Source organism: Lynx canadensis, chromosome B3, assembly GCF_007474595.2.
Source record: "Lynx canadensis isolate LIC74 chromosome B3, mLynCan4.pri.v2, whole genome shotgun sequence".
In the NCBI taxonomy this organism is placed as follows: domain Eukaryota; kingdom Metazoa; phylum Chordata; class Mammalia; order Carnivora; family Felidae; genus Lynx; species Lynx canadensis.
The window spans coordinates 52,929,831-52,948,848 of record NC_044308.2 but is presented as its reverse complement, the minus strand read 5'-3'; the positions used below and the strand labels follow the sequence as shown (position 1 = coordinate 52,948,848).

At 34.6% G+C, this 19,018-nt stretch overlaps 1 protein-coding gene across 2 annotated transcripts in view; it reads left to right on the top strand.

Moving 5' to 3' along the window:
• The window catches only part of AP4E1 (adaptor related protein complex 4 subunit epsilon 1), a 65,765-nt gene that overhangs the window by 14,595 nt on the left and 32,152 nt on the right, over positions 1-19,018 (top strand). For both annotated transcript variants that reach the window (XM_030318198.1, XM_030318199.1), the window contains 6 exons: positions 3,201-3,360; positions 6,071-6,237; positions 9,518-9,591; positions 15,599-15,721; positions 15,825-15,934; positions 18,422-18,561. In XM_030318198.1, coding sequence (XP_030174058.1) covers positions 3,201-3,360; positions 6,071-6,237; positions 9,518-9,591; positions 15,599-15,721; positions 15,825-15,934; positions 18,422-18,561 — 774 coding nt within the window. The remainder of the gene's footprint in view (positions 1-3,200; positions 3,361-6,070; positions 6,238-9,517; positions 9,592-15,598; positions 15,722-15,824; positions 15,935-18,421; positions 18,562-19,018) is intronic.

The window sequence follows — 19,018 nt, the reverse complement described above, 5'->3', positions numbered from 1 at the left end:
TTTCTAAAGTTAAACCAAGAGGCAGTGAGGTTTGGTGTCAGGAATCTGTGGCTTTCCTCCCAGTTCTACCACTAACCAGTAGTGGTCCTGTTTTTCCTTTGACTATGTGGGATTGGTTGAAACATGTTAGTTTTCACAAAGTTGTTTTGAGGATAAAGTGGAATAATGGAAAAAAATTGGCAGTGAGTGGTTCAAGTGCTGTGAATGCAGAGCTTCAGTGTACGGGGGATGCTTTGATGGCAAAACTGTAACATTCAGATTCTGTTTTATAGCAAAATATATCCAAATAAACCTTAACTTGTAGTATTTTGCTAATCTTACCTTGTAAGATTCCTTAACTTGTTCCTTATCAGCTTGAATTTTTTTTTCCTTCAAAGATTTTATTTTAATTCAAGTTAGTTAACATATAGTGTAGTATTGGTTTCAGAAGTAGAACTCAGTGATTAATCTCTTACGTATAACACCCGGTGCTCATCACAAGTGCCCTCCTTAGTACCCGTTACCCATTTAATGCCCAGCACCCTTTAGCCCATCTCCCTACCGACCTTCCTTCCAGTATCCCTCAGTTTGAGCTTGACTTACCTTTTCACTAATTATTTTGTTTTATTGTGTTGTTTTGTTTTTTTGTTTGTTTGTTTTTGACAAGCCCCTTAACTTTATAACCTTTAGAACTAGGAACAGTTTGCAATCATTTTTTTTCTTTTCTTTTCTTTTCTTTTCTTTTCTTTTTTGTTTTCTTCTTCTATTTCTTTCTGTTTTTTTTGTATTACAATATTTTAGTTATACTTATATTCTTTTTTTAATTAAAATTTTTTTAGTGTTTATTTTTGAGAGGGTGGGGTGGAGCTGAGAGAGAGGGAGACAGAATCCAAAGCAGTCTCTGCACTGTCAGCACAAAGCCTGACATGGGGCTCAAACCCATGAACCGTGAGATCATGACCTGTGCCAAAGTTGGGTGCTCAACCAACTGAGCTACCCAGGTACCCCAATATACATACATTCTTAATAAAAATATTTTGTTGCTCATAACAACATTTCTTTATTTTATATGTTTTTTTAAGCTAGTAATTTTAGTGTTCTAAGATTCAAAAATGTTGTCTTATGGTTTGTATTCTTTAAGAAATTTTGGACCATGAAGCTTCTGGCTAAAATGATAGCTTTTACTAAGAATTATGGAATAACTTCATAAGTTTTTCATACTTGTTTTAATGCTTTGTTTATGTCAAATCTGTCTTCAGAACAAATGATGGATGTAAACGATTAATTATTGGAAATAAAATCCTAGTTTTTCTTAGATAATTACAGGTTGATCTGATGATAGCAGAGCATTATTTTTGTGTCATTTTTCCATACCCACACTGTTTTGTGATAATGGTACTTACTGATCCTTTGTTTGAAATCCTTCTGAGAACTGAATTTTTTCCTTATTGCTTTCCATGTGCTCTAATTTCAAATATTGGTATCTCCTGTCTTCTACCAGTTAGACTTTTTGAAATTCTGCTTCTGTAGTTATGGCCATAACTAACTCCATGCAGAAAAATATGGGTCAGAGCTATAGGTATGCTAGTGGATGTCACAAAGAAGATGTGGCTTGGACTTGACTTTTGAGTTTCACCAAGCCAGACCTAGAGCCCCAATCTAGGTCTCTTGATGTCTTTTGTTAGTACCACCACATAGGGCCAGGCCTAGGGATTCCTGAGCCTGTTCAGTATTTGTATTCTTTTATCTCACCTCATTTACCTACTCTCTCAGAACTGATATTGGTTAACACTCAATAGCAATATATTGAGATGTAGTTTACAGTCACCATAGTATTAATACTACTGGCAAATCTGTTGTTAACCTACTTTTTCTTTCCATATCAAAATAATTATCCATCATGGCATAGTTTGCCTAGGAAAGTAGTGAGTTGCTTGTTAATGGAATTTAGCAGAAGCTGGAGGACATTTTTTAGGAATCTTATAAAAGATACTCTTTTTTTTTTTTTTTTTTAAAGTTTATTTATTTATTCTGAGAAAGCCAGAGAGAACACAAGGCAGGGAGGGGCAGAGAGAGAGGGAGACAGAGTCCCAAGCAGTCTCTGTATTGTCAGCATGGAGCCTGATGCGGGGCTCAAATTCACAAAACCATATCATGACCTGAGCCAAAACCAAGAGTCGGATGCTTAACCGACTAAGCCACCCAGGCATCCCATAGAAAGTATTCTTGATTGGAACACAGAAGATTGCATTGAGTAATCTCAGTTTGGAGATTCTGTGATTTTAGGTAAAAGAAATATATATTAAGGAACCCTAATAGTAAATACTTTAGTTTTGTGACATTTGCTGCTGTTATGAACACTGCCAGCATAGCCTGCCTGCAAATATATTTAGAAATAGGCGTGAGTGAGAATTAACAAGGAAATGTACTAACTTGGAAATTACATTATGAACATAAGATAGTGACTTGTTATTTTGCTTCTTGTGTGCTAGACATTATCTGTTAAAATTAAGTGTAAGACTAGCATATACTTTCCTCTTTGTTGCAATGACATTTCTGAAACATGAGCTGGAAAAGGGGAGGAGTGACATTTTTAATGTGAGTCTTCCTATTGCCCTGGCTCCCTAAAGTATTTCAAGTATGCTTGCCCATGGTACAAAAGAAGAAATCTTTAAAGGTATAATGTTAATGAGATTTTATTAATTTTTAAATAAAATAATAAATATTAATAAAATAATAAAATAAAATAATGTTATAATAAAATATAATAATACATATTAATTTATTGATATCAACATTGATAAATATACTGTATAATATTACTAGCCAGAGTTACTTCTTACAGATTTGAACTGTTGATTCTTTTCCCAATTTCTAGAGAGATGGCTTTCAAAAATGGAATTAGGGAATTAAGGAATTTATTTATCTTTCTTGTTTGTTCTGGTTTCAAAACTAATATTTGCTTGTTACCAAAAATTCTGTACCTAAAGAAATATATAATATGAGCAGTTAAAATCTTTTGAGGTCTTACCTCCGAGAGATAACTACTTTTTATAGTTTGATGGATTAGAATATAGAAATTAACAATAAGTGTGTAATTCTTTCTTTCTTTTTGTATTAAGGTAATAGCTGATACTGTGAAATCATCTTGTGTACAATATTTTCAAACTAAATGCCTGTGGATTCAGACAGTTTGTTTAGATTTTATTTTTTCTCTTTAGGGAGATTATACGAAGAAAAGCTGTTCTGGCATTATATAAATTCCATCTCATTGCTCCTAATCAAGTACAGCATATCCATATTAAGTTTCGGAAAGCACTTTGTGACAGAGATGTTGGGGTCATGGCTGCTTCTTTGCACATATACTTTAGGATGATTAAGGTAAGTTGGAAATTTCAGGAAGTACTGAATAGTTGCCATTAGAAAAATGTAATTATGGAATAAAAAGAACTCACATTTTTCAGTAAAATTCTTAATGAACATGTCAAGTTTTTATTATTGACTTTTTAATAGTAATTTTTATAAGTTGTTGATAGCATGAGTTGTAGGCACATTACAGAATTAGTCTTTTTTTTTAAATGCCTAAGTTTTTTGTGTTACTAAAGATGCATGGAAAAATGGTAGCTATGGAAGGTGATTGAAATTGGCAGATTTGTGGTTTTTTAAAAAAAAAATTTTTATTAGTTTTCTTTATTTTTGAGAGGCAGAGTGAGACAGAACACGCGTGAGGGAGGGGCAGAGAGGGAGGAAGACACAGAATTGGAGGCAGGCTCCAGGCTCTGAGCTGTCAGCATAGAGCCCGATGTGGGGCCTGAACTCATGAACTGTGAGATCATGACTTGAGCCGAAGTCGGACGCTCAACCGACTGAGCCACCCAGGTGCCCCCAGATTTGTGGTTTTTTAAACAGTGACTTTTATACGACTTCATAAAATGCATAAGAGCTTATTGAAATGAGGAGACCTGGTGGAGGGTGTGTAAACTATAGATTATGTTGCTGACTCCTTAAATTGATACTGTGTCAGATGAAGAAGGAAAGTCGAATGGTATGGTAACATTTTCTAAATGGTGATATGAGTTTATACTAATTCAGCCCCAGTGCATTGCCTGAAACCCTTTGTATTCCATGTGAGATACTCCATGATGAGTACTATAAAACAAAATGGAATATGTCACTGAATTAAATTTACAGTTACAGAACTGAAAGTTGTGTTCATTTTTATTCATTATGCTCCAAAATAGATTTGGTATAAATAGATACTTGATATTAAATCTTGTTTTTCCCCTAACGTTTACTAAACTTTGAAAGAGCTATTATTTCCCTTCCAAAAATGTGTCGTTGATAGTGAAATAAAAATTACGATGAGGAATCTAATGTTTATTCTGAGGAATATGTATTTAAATTCCCCAGTCCAAGAGATTAGTCAGATAGATAATCAAAACACACTCATTCGGAACACAGGTATGTTTAAATACAATAGGGTTAATTAATTTTTAAAAGGCAGATGCACTGATTTTGGGAGGTTTGAGTAGACTTGACTGTGCCCTGTGCTCTTCCACCCAGAACACATTTATTTATTATTGTTATTATTTAATGTTTGTTTATTTGAGAGAGACAGAGAAAGTGCATGTGGGAGAGGGGCAGAGAGAGAGAGAGGGAGAGAAAGAATCCCTCTGCACTGACAGTGCAGCGTGACACAGGACTCAATCTCACAAACCATGAGATCATGACCTGAACCAAAATCAGGAGTCCCACAGTTAACCAACGGCGCCACCCAGGCGCCCCTATTTTTGGTCTTTAATTGCAGTTTGAAACTGTTCATAAGCACTAAGGGCAAACTGAGTTAATCTCAAACTTAGGTTAATCTCTTAATGTGGCAGTACTTCACTAGTAGTTCTTGATTAACCATCTAATGGATAGCTACTAATTCATTGTGTGATTTAAGGATAGTGGTATATTAGCCAAAAATGGGGCTGATACTCAAGTGTGCTAAGGAGATGAAATACAGTGGAGACAGTATAAATGATCACATTGATGTATTTATTGTGTGTATGAGAGAGAGAGAGAGAGAGAGAGAGAGAGAGAGAGAGAGAGAGAGGGGAAGTGAGGGAAAGGATGTGAGAAATAAGGAGAATAGAATAGGAAAGAATATAGTTTAAGGGAAAAAAACTGATTTCTGTTTTTGCCTTCTTACTCTATTTCTCTATATTATGAAGACTTTTTAAAAACTATTTTATTTATTAATTTATTAAGACTTTTATTTATTTTTAAAAAAAGATACATTTTTATATTTTAAAAAAAGATATATATTTTTTCTTTTAGAGAGAGAGAGAGAGTGAGTGAGCAGGGAAGAGGGGCAGAGGGAGAGAGAGAGAATCCCCAACAGGCTCCATCCCCAGCAGTCCATCCCCCGGCTGACATGGGGCTTGATCCCACGACCCTGAGATCATGACCTGAGCTGAAATCAAGAGTTGGATGCTTAACTGACTGAGCCACCCAGGCGCCCTTTTTTTCACTTTTTGATTTAATTGCTGGTATTGGCTAACAAAAGTTCAATATAAGGTATAATTATAAGAACTTATGAAATGTGATTAAGACTCTGTGTGGAGACAAGTAGTGAATGGTGGAAGCCTTTTGGGGGATGATTCAGCTTTGGATCAGGTAGTCAGAGTAGTTTCATCATGGAAGACATTAAACACATTAGAGTATGGTTTTATTTTTATTAAAAAAATTTTTTTTTAATGTTTTTATTTATTTTGAGAGAGAGAGACTGAGCGCGAGCTGGGGAGGGGCAGAGAGAATGGGAGACACAGAATCCAAAGCAGGCCCCAGGCTCTGAGCTGTCAGCACAGAGCCTGACGTGGGACTTGAACTCGTGAACCATGAGATCATGACCTGAGCTGAAGTTGGATGCTTAACCATTGAGCCACCCAGGTGCCCCTAGAGTACTGTTTTATTAAATGTGAACGTGCAGCTTCTAAGTTAACATGCCCTAAGTTAGATTTTGTATGGTATTTAAACCAGGTCTATTTTATATTTGATAAGAGATTATTATTAATAGAAAGTTTTTTGTTTTGTTTTTGGGGTATAGGAGAATTCATCTGGATATAAAGACTTGACGGGGAGTTTTGTAACAATTTTGAAGCAAGTAGTTGGAGGAAAGCTCCCAGTAGATTTCAATTACCATAGTGTACCAGCACCATGGTTACAAATCCAGCTCTTGAGAATACTAGGACTTCTAGGAAAAGACGATCAAAGGTAAACTATTCTAAGCAAACTTGATACCCTGATAGCCTGTCACCTAGAAGTTTCATAAGTCAGATTCTCCCAATGTTTAATTGGCTTAATAATGATAAATAAATCACTGTAAGAAGTATATAATAGGTTGCTGGGATAATCCTGGCTCTCTGCTTATCTAATCCTGTTCATAGGGAAGGGTACCTCTGAAGCTCCATATCTTTCCTGAAGCCTTCTTAAACATTCTAGTTCAGGGATTTGGAAACTTTCTTTACTGTAAAGGGCCAGATAATAAATATTTGATGCTTTGTGGGCTGTATGTTGTCTGTTGAAGCCCGCTGTTGTATAACTTAAAAGCAATCATAGATAATACGTAAGGAATGAGCACTACTGTATTCCAGAAAAACTTTATGGACATTAAAACTTGAATTTTGTATAATCTTTATGTATCATGAGATATTATTCTTTTTATTTTTTTCCTCATTTAAAAATGTAAGAACCATTCTTAGCCTGTAGCCATACAAATACAAACATCCAGCCAGGATAGTCCTGGAGACAGTAGTTTGCTGACTCTTCCTCTGGTTGGATGTGAGTGTTTCATTTAATTCATTTGTCTGAATTACTCTTTTAGCCAATACTTTATATTAAAATTTTTATGGTGTCTTTTCAATTATGCATATTGTTTGTAACTTTTTATTTTCTCATAGTTTTTCTTTTTTTTTTTAATGTTTATTTTTTGAAAGAGAGACAGAGTACGAGTGGGGGAGAGGCAGAGAGAGAGAGGGAGACACAGAACCAAAGAAGGCTCCAGGCTCTGAGCTGTCAGCACAGAACCTGACACAGGGCTTGAACTTATGAACAATGAGATCATGACCTGAGCTGAAGTCAGACGCTTAACTGACTGAGTCACCCAGGTGCCCTTATTTTGTCATAGTTTTTCAGACTTACCAGAAAGTTCCAACAACAGATCAAGAAGCTTCCTTATACCTTTTACCTAGAGTCATCAATTATTTTCATATGTCTTATCATTCTTTCTCTTTCTATATATATGTGCATGTGTGCACACATTAAATTTTTTTTTTCCTGAACCATTCAAGGACAAGTCTTTTAGTTCCCTTGAGAGCAAGTACCATGGCTGGAGTCCTTGATGTGTTTCTGTCTTAAGAAAATATTTGCTAGTCAGTGTTCTGACTTTATAAGATCTGGTTTTCCTTTATGCAGTACAGTACCTTCTAATTCTTTAGCCTAGCTTTACAAAGGGATTGTATTCTAGGCTGTTGCTCCTAGTAATGCCTTGTCAGTGTCATGCCAGTGTCCATCTGCCTATGAGCTCCTGGTGAGAGCTAGCTGGACTGTATCACTCTTGATATTGCTATGTCATTTTTTCTGTGTTTCTGACTCTAAATTCCTAGGTCAAAAAACTGGAGGTGATGGGAGTAGATACACACGTTAGAAATGTTTGCTGTAATTTTATTTTATGCAATCCAGCCTATCCTACAGCATAGCTCTAGTTGGGAGTCCACTGGAATTCTGTTTTAAAATCACGAATTTCATAGTAGTGCATTCAGACTTCACTAGTCTAAAAAGGTCTGTTGACAATATATTGTCATGAAGTAACTTTGGAGGCTTTTAGTGTATTTACTAAATTCATTAACTCATTATCTTCCTTCTTTCCTTTATAAATGAATTTGGGGAATACATACAAAGTTACAAAGAACGTACAAAGAGAGAGCTTACCTCCAGAGAGCTCAGTTGAATAGAATTAGGCTCAAGAAAATGAACAAAGAGTTAAACTCTTTTATGATGTTATGGAATATTAGAGTATTTTTTCCTTTGTTGTCCCAACTCTGAGATTTTATGTTAACACAAATCTTGTAGTTCTTAAGACATGATTAGTCCAGTGTGGCAAAGTAAAAATGGTATTTTATAGTAGGATTCTAATGTATTTAATTGAAAGAGTTAATTTAGTGGAAAGTCTTCTTATATTTATGTTCTTTTATATCGCTTGTTTAGATATTTTCTTTTGTTTTATAGCAGTCTTCTTCTTAGGTTATTCCTGTTTGGCTTGTTCATGTCTGCACATGTTTCTATATTTCTATGTGGTTAATTATGACTCTTATGCCAGACATCAGCTTTTAAAATTGAGAAACTAGACTGTAATCTAGCTGTCGTATTACCAAATTTGGGGGGTGAATTGTAATGTCTGCTATGTGGTATTGTCTGGAAAAAGTGCTTACACAATAAAATGAGGGATTTTAGAATATGGTTCTGGATTTCACAGAATAGTTACACTTCAGTCAAGACAGAATAAAAGTCCATCCACTTCAAATTAAATTTTTATAGCTGCATATTTAGAAAAACATTTTCTGAAAAAGATGTAACATACATCATATGTCATTTGTATGGCCCCAGGTTATTTTGATCTTTTTGTTTATTTTACAGTGTAGTTTCTCTGCAAGACTACTGTGTGTATTCTGTGTTGATGGTAGTTTTTTTTTTCTATTGGTGCTTTTTGAATTTGTAAAACAGAGACAAATGCCGGTTGAGAAGTCATCGTTTCACACTAGCCTCTTGCAGAGAACTTTTCTAGATTTTGAGATAGAGTGCTCTACAAAGCACTATATTTTCTTTTTCTTTCTTTCTTTCTTTCTTTCTTTCTTTCTTTCTTTCTTTCTTTCTTTCTTTCTTTCTTTCTTTCTTTCTTTCTTTCTTCACTGCATTTTCTTACAGTATCTACCTCAACCCAGTTACCAGAACTGTAATCAGTGACCATAAAGACATAGGAGTGGTATAAACCTGTTTCACAAAATACAATTTCTTTATAGTTAACATAAATGAAAGTTAAACTTTTTCCCCAGAAAACCTAGTGCTGCTCAAAGAAAGACTAGTATTTGAATACTTTAAAAAAACTATTTGGTTAAAATACTGTCTGGAATAATCTGGATGTGGGAGATATTACTATAATAACTTGAAACAGGCAGAAATATTTTATTGCAAATAAAATTATGAAAGGTAGTATGTTCAAACAAAAACCTGATTTGTACACTAGGTACAGGTAAAGAGCTGGTTGACTTATGTATATCTCTCCATTGACTAGTCATCTTTGATAAAACAGGAAATTAAACTCATGAAAAAGAGCAAATGGAATCTTGAAGAAGTGAAATTTCCATAACTTCATAAAATAAATTTTTTTCACTTCTTTTCTGTAGATCCTCAGTTTTAAAGAGAGAGAAGTTTGAAAAACTGTTTTATTGAGTTATAATACTATAATTCTACTGCAAATAAAATATCTTTTAAACAGGACAAGTGAATTAATGTATGATGTTCTTGATGAATCCTTACGAAGAGCCGAGTTAAATCACAATGTCACATATGGTAGGTAACATATATAAATGCTATTCGAAAAAATTACAGTGTTTTTCAGCATCATAGCAAAATGTGTGTTAGAATCTATAAATTCCAATAGAATCTTATATGTTAAATTTTAAGGTGGTTCTCTGGGTTATTCTTTTTCAGTGCAGGCATTAGATAACTAATAGAAATAATGGCAGTATTTTAAATGTTGATCTAAATTCATTATTAAAATTATCTCTCTTTTTAAAATATTCTTTAAGAGAAATTATCTTTATATTGAAAATATTCATTAAGCATCTGATTGACTGTGAAGATAACCTGTATAAGTAATACAGCTGTGAATAAAATAGTTATAATTGATTATATTATCATTGATCTCACAGATAGATAGATCATACATGGAAAGGGACAGGTGGAGTAAATGTTACAAAGGAGAGTTACTCCTTTGTATGGGAAAATATAGCAGCTAGTCTTAGATGAGAGGGAGAACAAGGAAGGTTTTATTGACATTTAAGAAGAGAACTGAAGGAAGGATAAGATATAGACAAAAACATATAGGATATATATATGGAATAACAGTATACTGTTCTGTGAGGAGACAGTAGTCATATGTTACATACAATTTTAAAAAGTAATTTAGTGATAGGAGATGAGTAATTTGGGGGAGAGGGTAGAGGACTGAGAAAAGTAACCAAAAAACTTTCAATCTTAATAGAGGGAGGAACTATTGGTTCTTTATTGATTAGTTTGAAAAAGCTCAGTAAAGAAATTGAAGTATTTGGAAATATTCAGAAGCAAAGTAAAACAGTTTGAATTTTGCATGCTATAGAGAAAAATAGAAGAAGCATTGAGAGATTAACTCAAATGAGAAGTTATTTCTTTTTCTGGTAAAATACTGTGAAGTAGGGTTTGAAGACCATCCTGTTTTTTCAGACAGTGGTAAATGGTGAATCTTTAAGAACAATGATTGTAGAAATGTGGGATGGACTAGAGGGCAGAAATTATACTAGTTTAACTGTAAGAAAAGTGTTTGACAAAGATGGAGTTAGGAATAAGGAGAAAGAATTGCATGTATGAGACTCATACAGGATTGATAATGCACATGACAGTGAATTGAGATGGTAAATTTTGGAAGATAGATTTATGTTTTGCATGGAAAAATGGTAATTAAGACATTGAAAGTGGTTTATTCATTTGTTCAACCAGTATTTGTTGAAGGGTTACAAAACAAAAACTTGATTTGTAAACTAGGTACAGATTGAGGGAAGAGTTGATTGATTTATGTATTTCTCCATGATAAGTACAGGAGATTAAAGGGAGAATAAGATAGACACAGTCCCTGCCCTTATGAGGGTATAGTGTAATGAACGGTTGATATTATGTAGGATCTTGCTGTGTAATGAGAAGAGTCAGGCCAATGATAAGGATCATCCTTATTGACATGGGTGGTTTGTTTAGGAGCTGTCAGAAGATCCAGACAAGTGTCAGAGTCTTTGCAGGCAGCGAAGCTAAAAAGTTTTGCTTGAGATATAATTAGTGTGTAGGATAAGAGTTTGAAAGACTCTCAAGGAAGTCTGTTTAGAATCAGTTAAGGATCTGATTTTCTTTTTCTTGCACAATTTTTTTTTTTTTTTTGGTAATTGACATTTCAGCTTTAATTTTTTTATTTTTTTGAATAGGTAATATATGCACATGGTTCAAAATTCAAAAGGTACAAAAAGGTATACAGTGAACAGTAAGTGTCCCTTTGACCCTTACCACCCACCACCCAGTTCCCCTTCTTGGAGATAACCACTGTTATCTGTTCCTTTTGATTTGGAGAGTACTGTATACCTGAGGAAATACTTTTTTTAATGTTCTCCCCTAGGGCACCTTTCCCTTATTAACATTTCTGGGACCAACACCAATAATTCATTTCTTTGTAGGCTGTCAGTGCAATGTTTTACCTTGCCATGGAAACCTTATAGTTTCTGTTGTTTTATTTATTTCTTTTATTAATCTTTCCATTGTTAGGCTTCCCCCCCATATTTGTATTGATACAGTTTATAACTTTGAGTGATTTTATCAATCATAGAATGTTCTCTAGTAATGCTGACACGAATATTTTATTGCTTAAGAATGTGAATTTTAAATCATGAACTTCATAAGGGAAGAGACTGTGTCTATCCCACTGTCTGGCACTAGGTTAATCAATGAGTAACACGTTTTAGTTGAATTAAAGGAAGAGAAAAACTACTTTACTTTTATCAGTTATCTATATATAACTGATAACTTTTATCAGTTACCTGATTGGGTTTTAGCTTTTATACTTGCTAAATCATATTTTTTTGAAAATTCCATTATTTTAACCTACCTAAGTGTTAAGTCAAGACATAAATCCCATCAGAGATATTTATTGAGTACTGTTATGTGCCAGGCATTGTGCAAAGTGATATAGAGGATGTGAAGGAGTGTAAAATGTAATCTTTGCCTTCAAGAAATTTACTATATAATAGTAGAACTAGCTTATTTATGAAAGAATAATATCAGTATAAGGCAGAATGCTAAGGGGTGATACAGAGAATAAATATTACAGGAGTCCAGTGGTAGAGATCACTGTGGGCCTGAGGACACACATAAGAGTTCATTGATATAATGGGGCCCTGACAGATAGTAAGGATACATATAGCCAGAAGAGAGATCAGGGGGGTCTAGGTGAAGGGAACATGAGAAAAGTACAGAAGTGGGGATATTTAAAACAGTTTCAGAGAATATCAACTTACCAGTCTACATGGACAGTTCATATTGGGAGCAGTGGAAAGGCCTTGGTGCAGAGGTTCTCTTGTGGCAGTCAAATGAGTTTGGGCTTTATACCGTATAAATCCAGAGATATGGAAGACTTCTGGGCAAGGTACTGATAAGATGAGAGTAACATTTTTTAGTAAGTTGGGAGAATTATATAAAAGGGAGTACAAGGCACAGAACCATCAAAAGTAGACAGAAGTGCATTTCCCTGTTTTTCCCACTTAATAGACATTATATATAAAATTAACATAAGACTCTGTAAGGTAGAGAAATGAAGGTGGACTGGTTAGGAACCTTGGGATGCAAGGAACAATATCACGGTGAGTGCCGTGGGTTTTCTTTTTGCCTCATATTTCTCAGACTGGGTACTGGAGAGCCAGCAACGTGGAAACACCAACCGTTCCAAACAAAAATGCCTTAAGAAAAGCCTGCTGTCTAGCCAAAGGACCAACAAGAAAAGGGCAAACTAGCAAGGTAGAAAACTTTTAGATGGTAGCCTCTTTTCCAGACAAGCATCACACAGAATAAATTATGGACCCACCCATGTCAGAAAAGACTGAGTGGAGAGCCAAGATTTCCACCCTCACCAGGTGTAAGCAGATTCCCAATGCTTCTACTGGGCTCATTGTGGAGAAGCCCAAGAGGAGAGCCAGAATTTCATCCCTGCCAGGTGTCGGGAGTGGGGCATATCTCGCTTGCACTGTCAGTGGAGATGATGTGGGAAGCCTGGATTTCACATATCTAGGAATAGGGAGTTAATGAAGCACCTCTCCCCTCTTTGCTGAGGTGGTGTTAGGGGAAGCCTAGAAAGAGTTGGAGCTTTCACCACTGGTCAGGGATATTCAGGCCATCCCATCAATGTCAGTGGAGGCCATTGGAGTGGTAATGAGGTGCCCCTTCCTTTCTGAGGCAGGATAGTATCAGCAGACACTCCCATCCCCCACCCAGAAGGAATAAGGGTCCCCTCCTTCTCCAGGTGTCAAAGGAGGCAGAGTGGAGAACCTGGACTTTCATCCCCATAGGGTGGTACCCGCGTCTCCCTGTCAGAGTAGTATCAATAGATACTTTCCTTATTTAATATGAAAGTAAAGTCTAGTCTGAAGGATAAGGTGTCAGTGGAATGTCTTCAAATTTTGTGCATAATCCAACTCCAAAAACCTATGATAAAACCACAGTATCACAAATGTTAGGATATTACTAATTTTTTATTTGCTAATTTTTACTTGATATTTTGGTTAGGACCTGGCTTGCTCTTGAGGAGAAAACAAAACTTCACATTGTGTTTTTACGTTTAGAATCCTCAGAAGCACTTTTTTTTTTTTTTTTTTTTTAACCGCTGCAGAGAGGAGACAGCAGAGCAGGGTGGCTGCTGTTTCATTTATGGACTTATACTCAGATTTTTGTAGAGTTGGGGAATAAAGGGATTTAGCTATAGTGGAAAAGTGATTTAGAAATCTATTAAATTCATTTTTAGCTCATTTGTGCACTAAGTTCATAAGTATAATTTTTGAACTCTTAATTTTACCTATACTAGCTTTCCAGAAATCTTATGAGCATCTAAATAAAAGTTTGGATTTTGGATGGGTAATGAGAAGCTTTTGTAGTAACACAGTTTGATAGCAGGAGAGTTCCGAATGGCAGGAATCTGTAAAGGAAACCGTGTCAGTTATAACAGAAAATGGGTCATCATTATTTTTAATGTTACTTAGGACTGGCCTATTAGTTCAGGGTTTGGCAAACTTTTTCTGAAAAGGGGGCCAGGTAGTAAATATTTTAAGCTTTGTAGGTAACATAGGTTTCTGTCATAAATTCTCCCGTGTTTATTTTGTTTTTCTACGACCTTTGAAACATGTAATTGTACACCTGAGACTCATATAATGTTATATGTCAATTGTATCTCAAAAAGTATGTAAAAATTGTTCTTAGTTTACAGGCTTGCAAAAGTAGGCCAAGGGCTAGATTTAGTGGTAGTTCATCCATTCCTGCCTTAGTTGGTCACTCACTTGACCAAGCCTCTCTTTGTTTAGTTCATAAAGTCATAAAGTTTACTTTTTCCATGGCACAGAATGAGGACATTTTACAAAACAACATCTGAATATACAGAGGAGTATCTTTTTAGGTTCAGTTAACTCACTTTGTAGATTTTCCTTTAAAGTCAGTCCCCTTCTTAAAGAGAAATTTGTATTTCTGATTTATTTTCTCTTTCTCCTTCTATAGAAAGGGTTTGTATAAAGCTTTTTATACAAAGTTTATGTGTGAATCAGTCGATAGGCAACCTAACAGTGGAAAATATAGCTGGTTGAATACTCAAGTTTTATGTTGTATACAACAAAGTATCAGATTGTTTTGTTTAAAGCTTTTAGAAATAGAGAAGAAAGGATTCTATCAAGGACACTTGATATGCTTCAACTTGTGGTAGAACTGTTAAGTCGACTGAGTCTGTGTCTCACTTACACTGTGATTCCATAGCACATGCAGGACTTGATACCACGCTGGTTCTTCTTTATTTACCATGACAAAGCTCAGGCTCCTTGACTTAGGCTCTTCAAAAGAGTTTGAAAAAGATTTTAGTGTACACTTTGATCATTATCGTAGTTATCCAATCTTTGACTGTATTAGAAAATCAAATATGAACACTATCAAGATGTTCAATAGATAGTTCTATGTTCTTCGAGGTTTGTTTTAAAGAACTGACTTGAGGATTTTTATGAAATGGCCCTACTTTGAAATGAATGCTAGAGTATCCTAAAATGATTACATTGAAATAAACTACATATATAGTTTCTGTGTATAAATGGTAGAAACTGCCAGAGAACAAATTATTTTAAAGCATGCAAGCAGTGTTGGAAATACCTGTTTATATAGGAACAATGAATATATTACTTATGTGCCCTTTAGAATGTGAGCTCCTTAAGGGCAGGGGTTTTTGTCTTTTTTGTTCACTGCTGTATCCATGCTATTAGAACAATGCCTGGCACATAGGAGGTGTTCAGTAAATACTTGTTGCATGTGTGAATGCATCATTTCTATCTATTAATATACATAATATATTATATTGTGGTAATATAATCCTAATAGTTGTGTAAGCCTGAAAACAGCAAAGTTCCTATCTTTGAAAATTTTCTATAAATAAGTTTTTACTAAAACTGACCTTCTAATTAGTTTGTTTTGTTCTGAGTTCTACACATGTTCTTTTATTATGCCTTAACATGATCCCTGACATTTTTATATTTTCTTTCTCTAGCTATTCTGTTTGAATGTGTACATACAGTTTATTCTATTTATCCTAAATCAGAATTACTTGAGAAGGCTGCCAAGTGCATTGGAAGATTTGTTCTGTCACCTAAAATAAATCTCAAGTATTTAGGTAAGATGATTAGATAATTTTGACAGAAATTACAAAGACAGCTCTTGAAATTTGCTGGATATTTGTTTCCAGTCACTTTGTATAACGTAATCTTTGTTTCTAGGGCTGAAGGCTCTTACCTATGTTATCCAGCAGGATCCCACTCTGGCTCTTCAGCACCAGATGACAATAATTGAATGCTTAGACCATCCTGATCCCATTATTAAAAGAGAGGTAAACTGGTACTTTGAATAGTGTACGTGAAGTGTTATAACTTTTAAACTTCTTTTTTGGTATTATGGAGAGAGGAAAGTAGTAGTAGTGTGTGTGTGTGTGTGTGTGTGTACACACATGTGTATTTTAACTTCTGAGTGTATTTTATTCTTTCTAGTAAAGTTTAAGGAACTTTTCTAAAAAGTCCTTGTGTCAGTATCTTCACAAATGTTTTTAAACTATGAGTTAGAGGAGTTAGGTTCAATTACCTGTATGGATTCATTAATATCTTTTTTGGTCTAAGAAGAGACCTGAATTCTATTTCAAGTTCTTTCTGTTAATGTAATTTAAGATGTAATTTATGATGATTAATATTTTTTTTCATATTCTTAACATCTGTGAAGTGGGCTAATGCATTCCTTATTAAATATGTAGGAATATTGAAAGAATTAATAAAGATAACCCCTAAACGATTTGAACTTCTTGGAAGGAATTGCTTCAGTGTCCATTTGGGTGCCTATATAAGTGTTTCTGTTAATTTTCATGTAAACAAATCACTCTGTGCCCTCATATTAAAATGGTATATGGGACCTAGTTAAGAAGAATGGATATTTTTATCTTTTATTTTAAAAATAAAGATAATTTATTGAACATCTAAATTACTTAATAGCAATGAGTTAAAAGTAGTTTATGCAAAGAATACTATTTCATTAAACAATTGTAATTTTAAAAGATAAGATTATAAATTTTCAATTTTAAAAGGTACTGTTTTTGAAATAAAAGTGTTTTTGAGAAATTGTCATCTACATATATATTTTTTCTTTTTGCATTTATATTTTTAATCTTCTGAAAATTGTTACTTGCCTCAAATCTGGGAAGTTTGTAGATGGACTAATTTCTCTGTGTAGGCATGATAGAAGAGTGAGAAGGCACCAAAGGACAATAACAGTAATTATTTGGCTCTTCCACTTTGAACAAATACAGAGCATGTGTTTTCTTTGTGTGGTTGGCTACTCAATTGAACAGAGTTGACTTAGGTACAGTTTTCTTAGTGCTATATTTAATTATTGGGCCCTAATTTAAAAATGAGAGTCAAAGGGAAAATAAATTTCTTTTAAAATTATCGAGTCTGATCTGTTTTGTCTATTACCTGCTGTGAGAAAAGTAGTTTGAATTCTTTTAGTATCAATAGTGCTCCAAGAAGGCACCTCAGGACTATCTGTTCGAATGCCACTATCATGTATAACCTCTGTAAGTAATTACATAGAAGAACTTTGGTCCTTGGGAATGGAGTGACCTGTTGTTTAACACTGGGCTTCCCATTTGTCTGGTTTTATTACCTTTCTTTCTCATAGGGAGAAAGAAGGCAAGAAAGAACAAACATAAAAGACCTCTCTTGAGCCATGCAATTCCTAATGCCCTGTCTCATGCAATCCTGGAAATGCTAAATTGCATAGTCTTAGAGTAGGAAATAAATTTGGTATAATTATCTAAAAATATGTAATAATGTAGTTTAAAATCTACAGGGAGCATGTCTGAGACAGCTATATAAGTTGAATGCTATTAATGGAGGACCTGTGTATTTATGGATTTTAAAATGGAGTTAAGAATTAACTTAAACAGTTATCTTTTGTACTTGATATCCTGGCAATGAAGATTGAAAAATTACAAAGAACCCTTAAGATATTTTGAACAAGTTTGACAAGTAGAATATATGGAAATCTCTTGCAGCTAATGTTGTTGATCCTAAAATACCAGTAAATGGTACTTTCTCAGTACTGCCCTTGGTCTCATATTGATTTCTGGGAGTTAACGATATTTTTAGAACCTTAATGTAGGGCCTCAGAAAGTGTAGCCAAATGGGAGCTTACTCTCGTACTGGTCTTCCTTTAAGAGGAAGCAAGAGGTATATTCCTGAGCATTGAGAAAGTGACTATAACATGGTTTTTCCTTGCCTGAGATTCTGAACAGAGGCCTTGCTAAGGCTTTGAAGCACTTGAGCCCCCAGCCTTTGTCCATCTGTTGGAGGCCATTTGCTCTCAGCTGATGAACCCACTCAAGGGCTATTTTCTATTGTTTACGTAGTGTGGAAAATATAGTTTGTAAGACTGGATTTTCATGTGTGTATATATACATACACAGACAGGCATAAATGATATAGGTTTAAGAAGCTGTTATATTTTTAGAAAACAGATTATAAACCTTTTAAGTTTTTAGACTTTACATGGCCTCTCATTTAGAAGTAGTCACATTGTAATTTTTATCGGTATCAAAAAGCTTTTAGACTTTGGAATTGATCATAATTCATTTTTTTCGACAGTAGATTCTACCTTTCTTAATTAAGTTCTGTTTTAGCTAAAATGTGCATTTCTTCAGCACCTATTAACTGCCCAGTTGGTCTATGTAAAAGTGGCAGAATCAACTGTATTATAAACCTATATATTGCTGTATTTACTGGAATTACCATGTATAGTTTTATAATGCTGTTTTTATTTCTTTCTTAAATAGACTCTGGAACTTCTTTACAGAATTACTAATGCACAGAATATAACAGTGATTGTCCAGAAAATGCTTGAATATTTACAACAGAGCAAAGAAGAGTATATTATCGTCAATTTGGTTGGCAAAATAGCTGAACTCGCTGAGAAATATCCTTTGTTTGGACCATAAGTCATAAAATACCTGTAGTTACATAGTGACTCAAAAAATTTTTTTTTACTGTTTATTCATTTTTGAGAGACAGAGTGCAAGTGGGGAAAGTTCAGAGAGAGGGAGACACAGAATCTGAAGTAGGTTCCAGGCTCTGATCTGTCAGCACAGAGCCCGGTGCAGGGCTCGAACTCATGAGCTGTGAGATCATGACCTGAGCCAAAGTTGGGCACTTAACCTAAGACTGAGCCACCCAAGCACCCCAGTTACATAGTGACTTTAGAATGATTGGTTTAGTTGTGGTCACTTGCAAATTGAGTTCAGAGACACACAATAACTTTTCCCGTACCTGATATACAGGCCTTTCTTGTCAAAAACAGGAATATTTGTAGGCTTCTTAGTGGATGGCTTTTTTTTCCCTGATTCTTTCATTCAGTTGGTCAGTATTATGAGCAG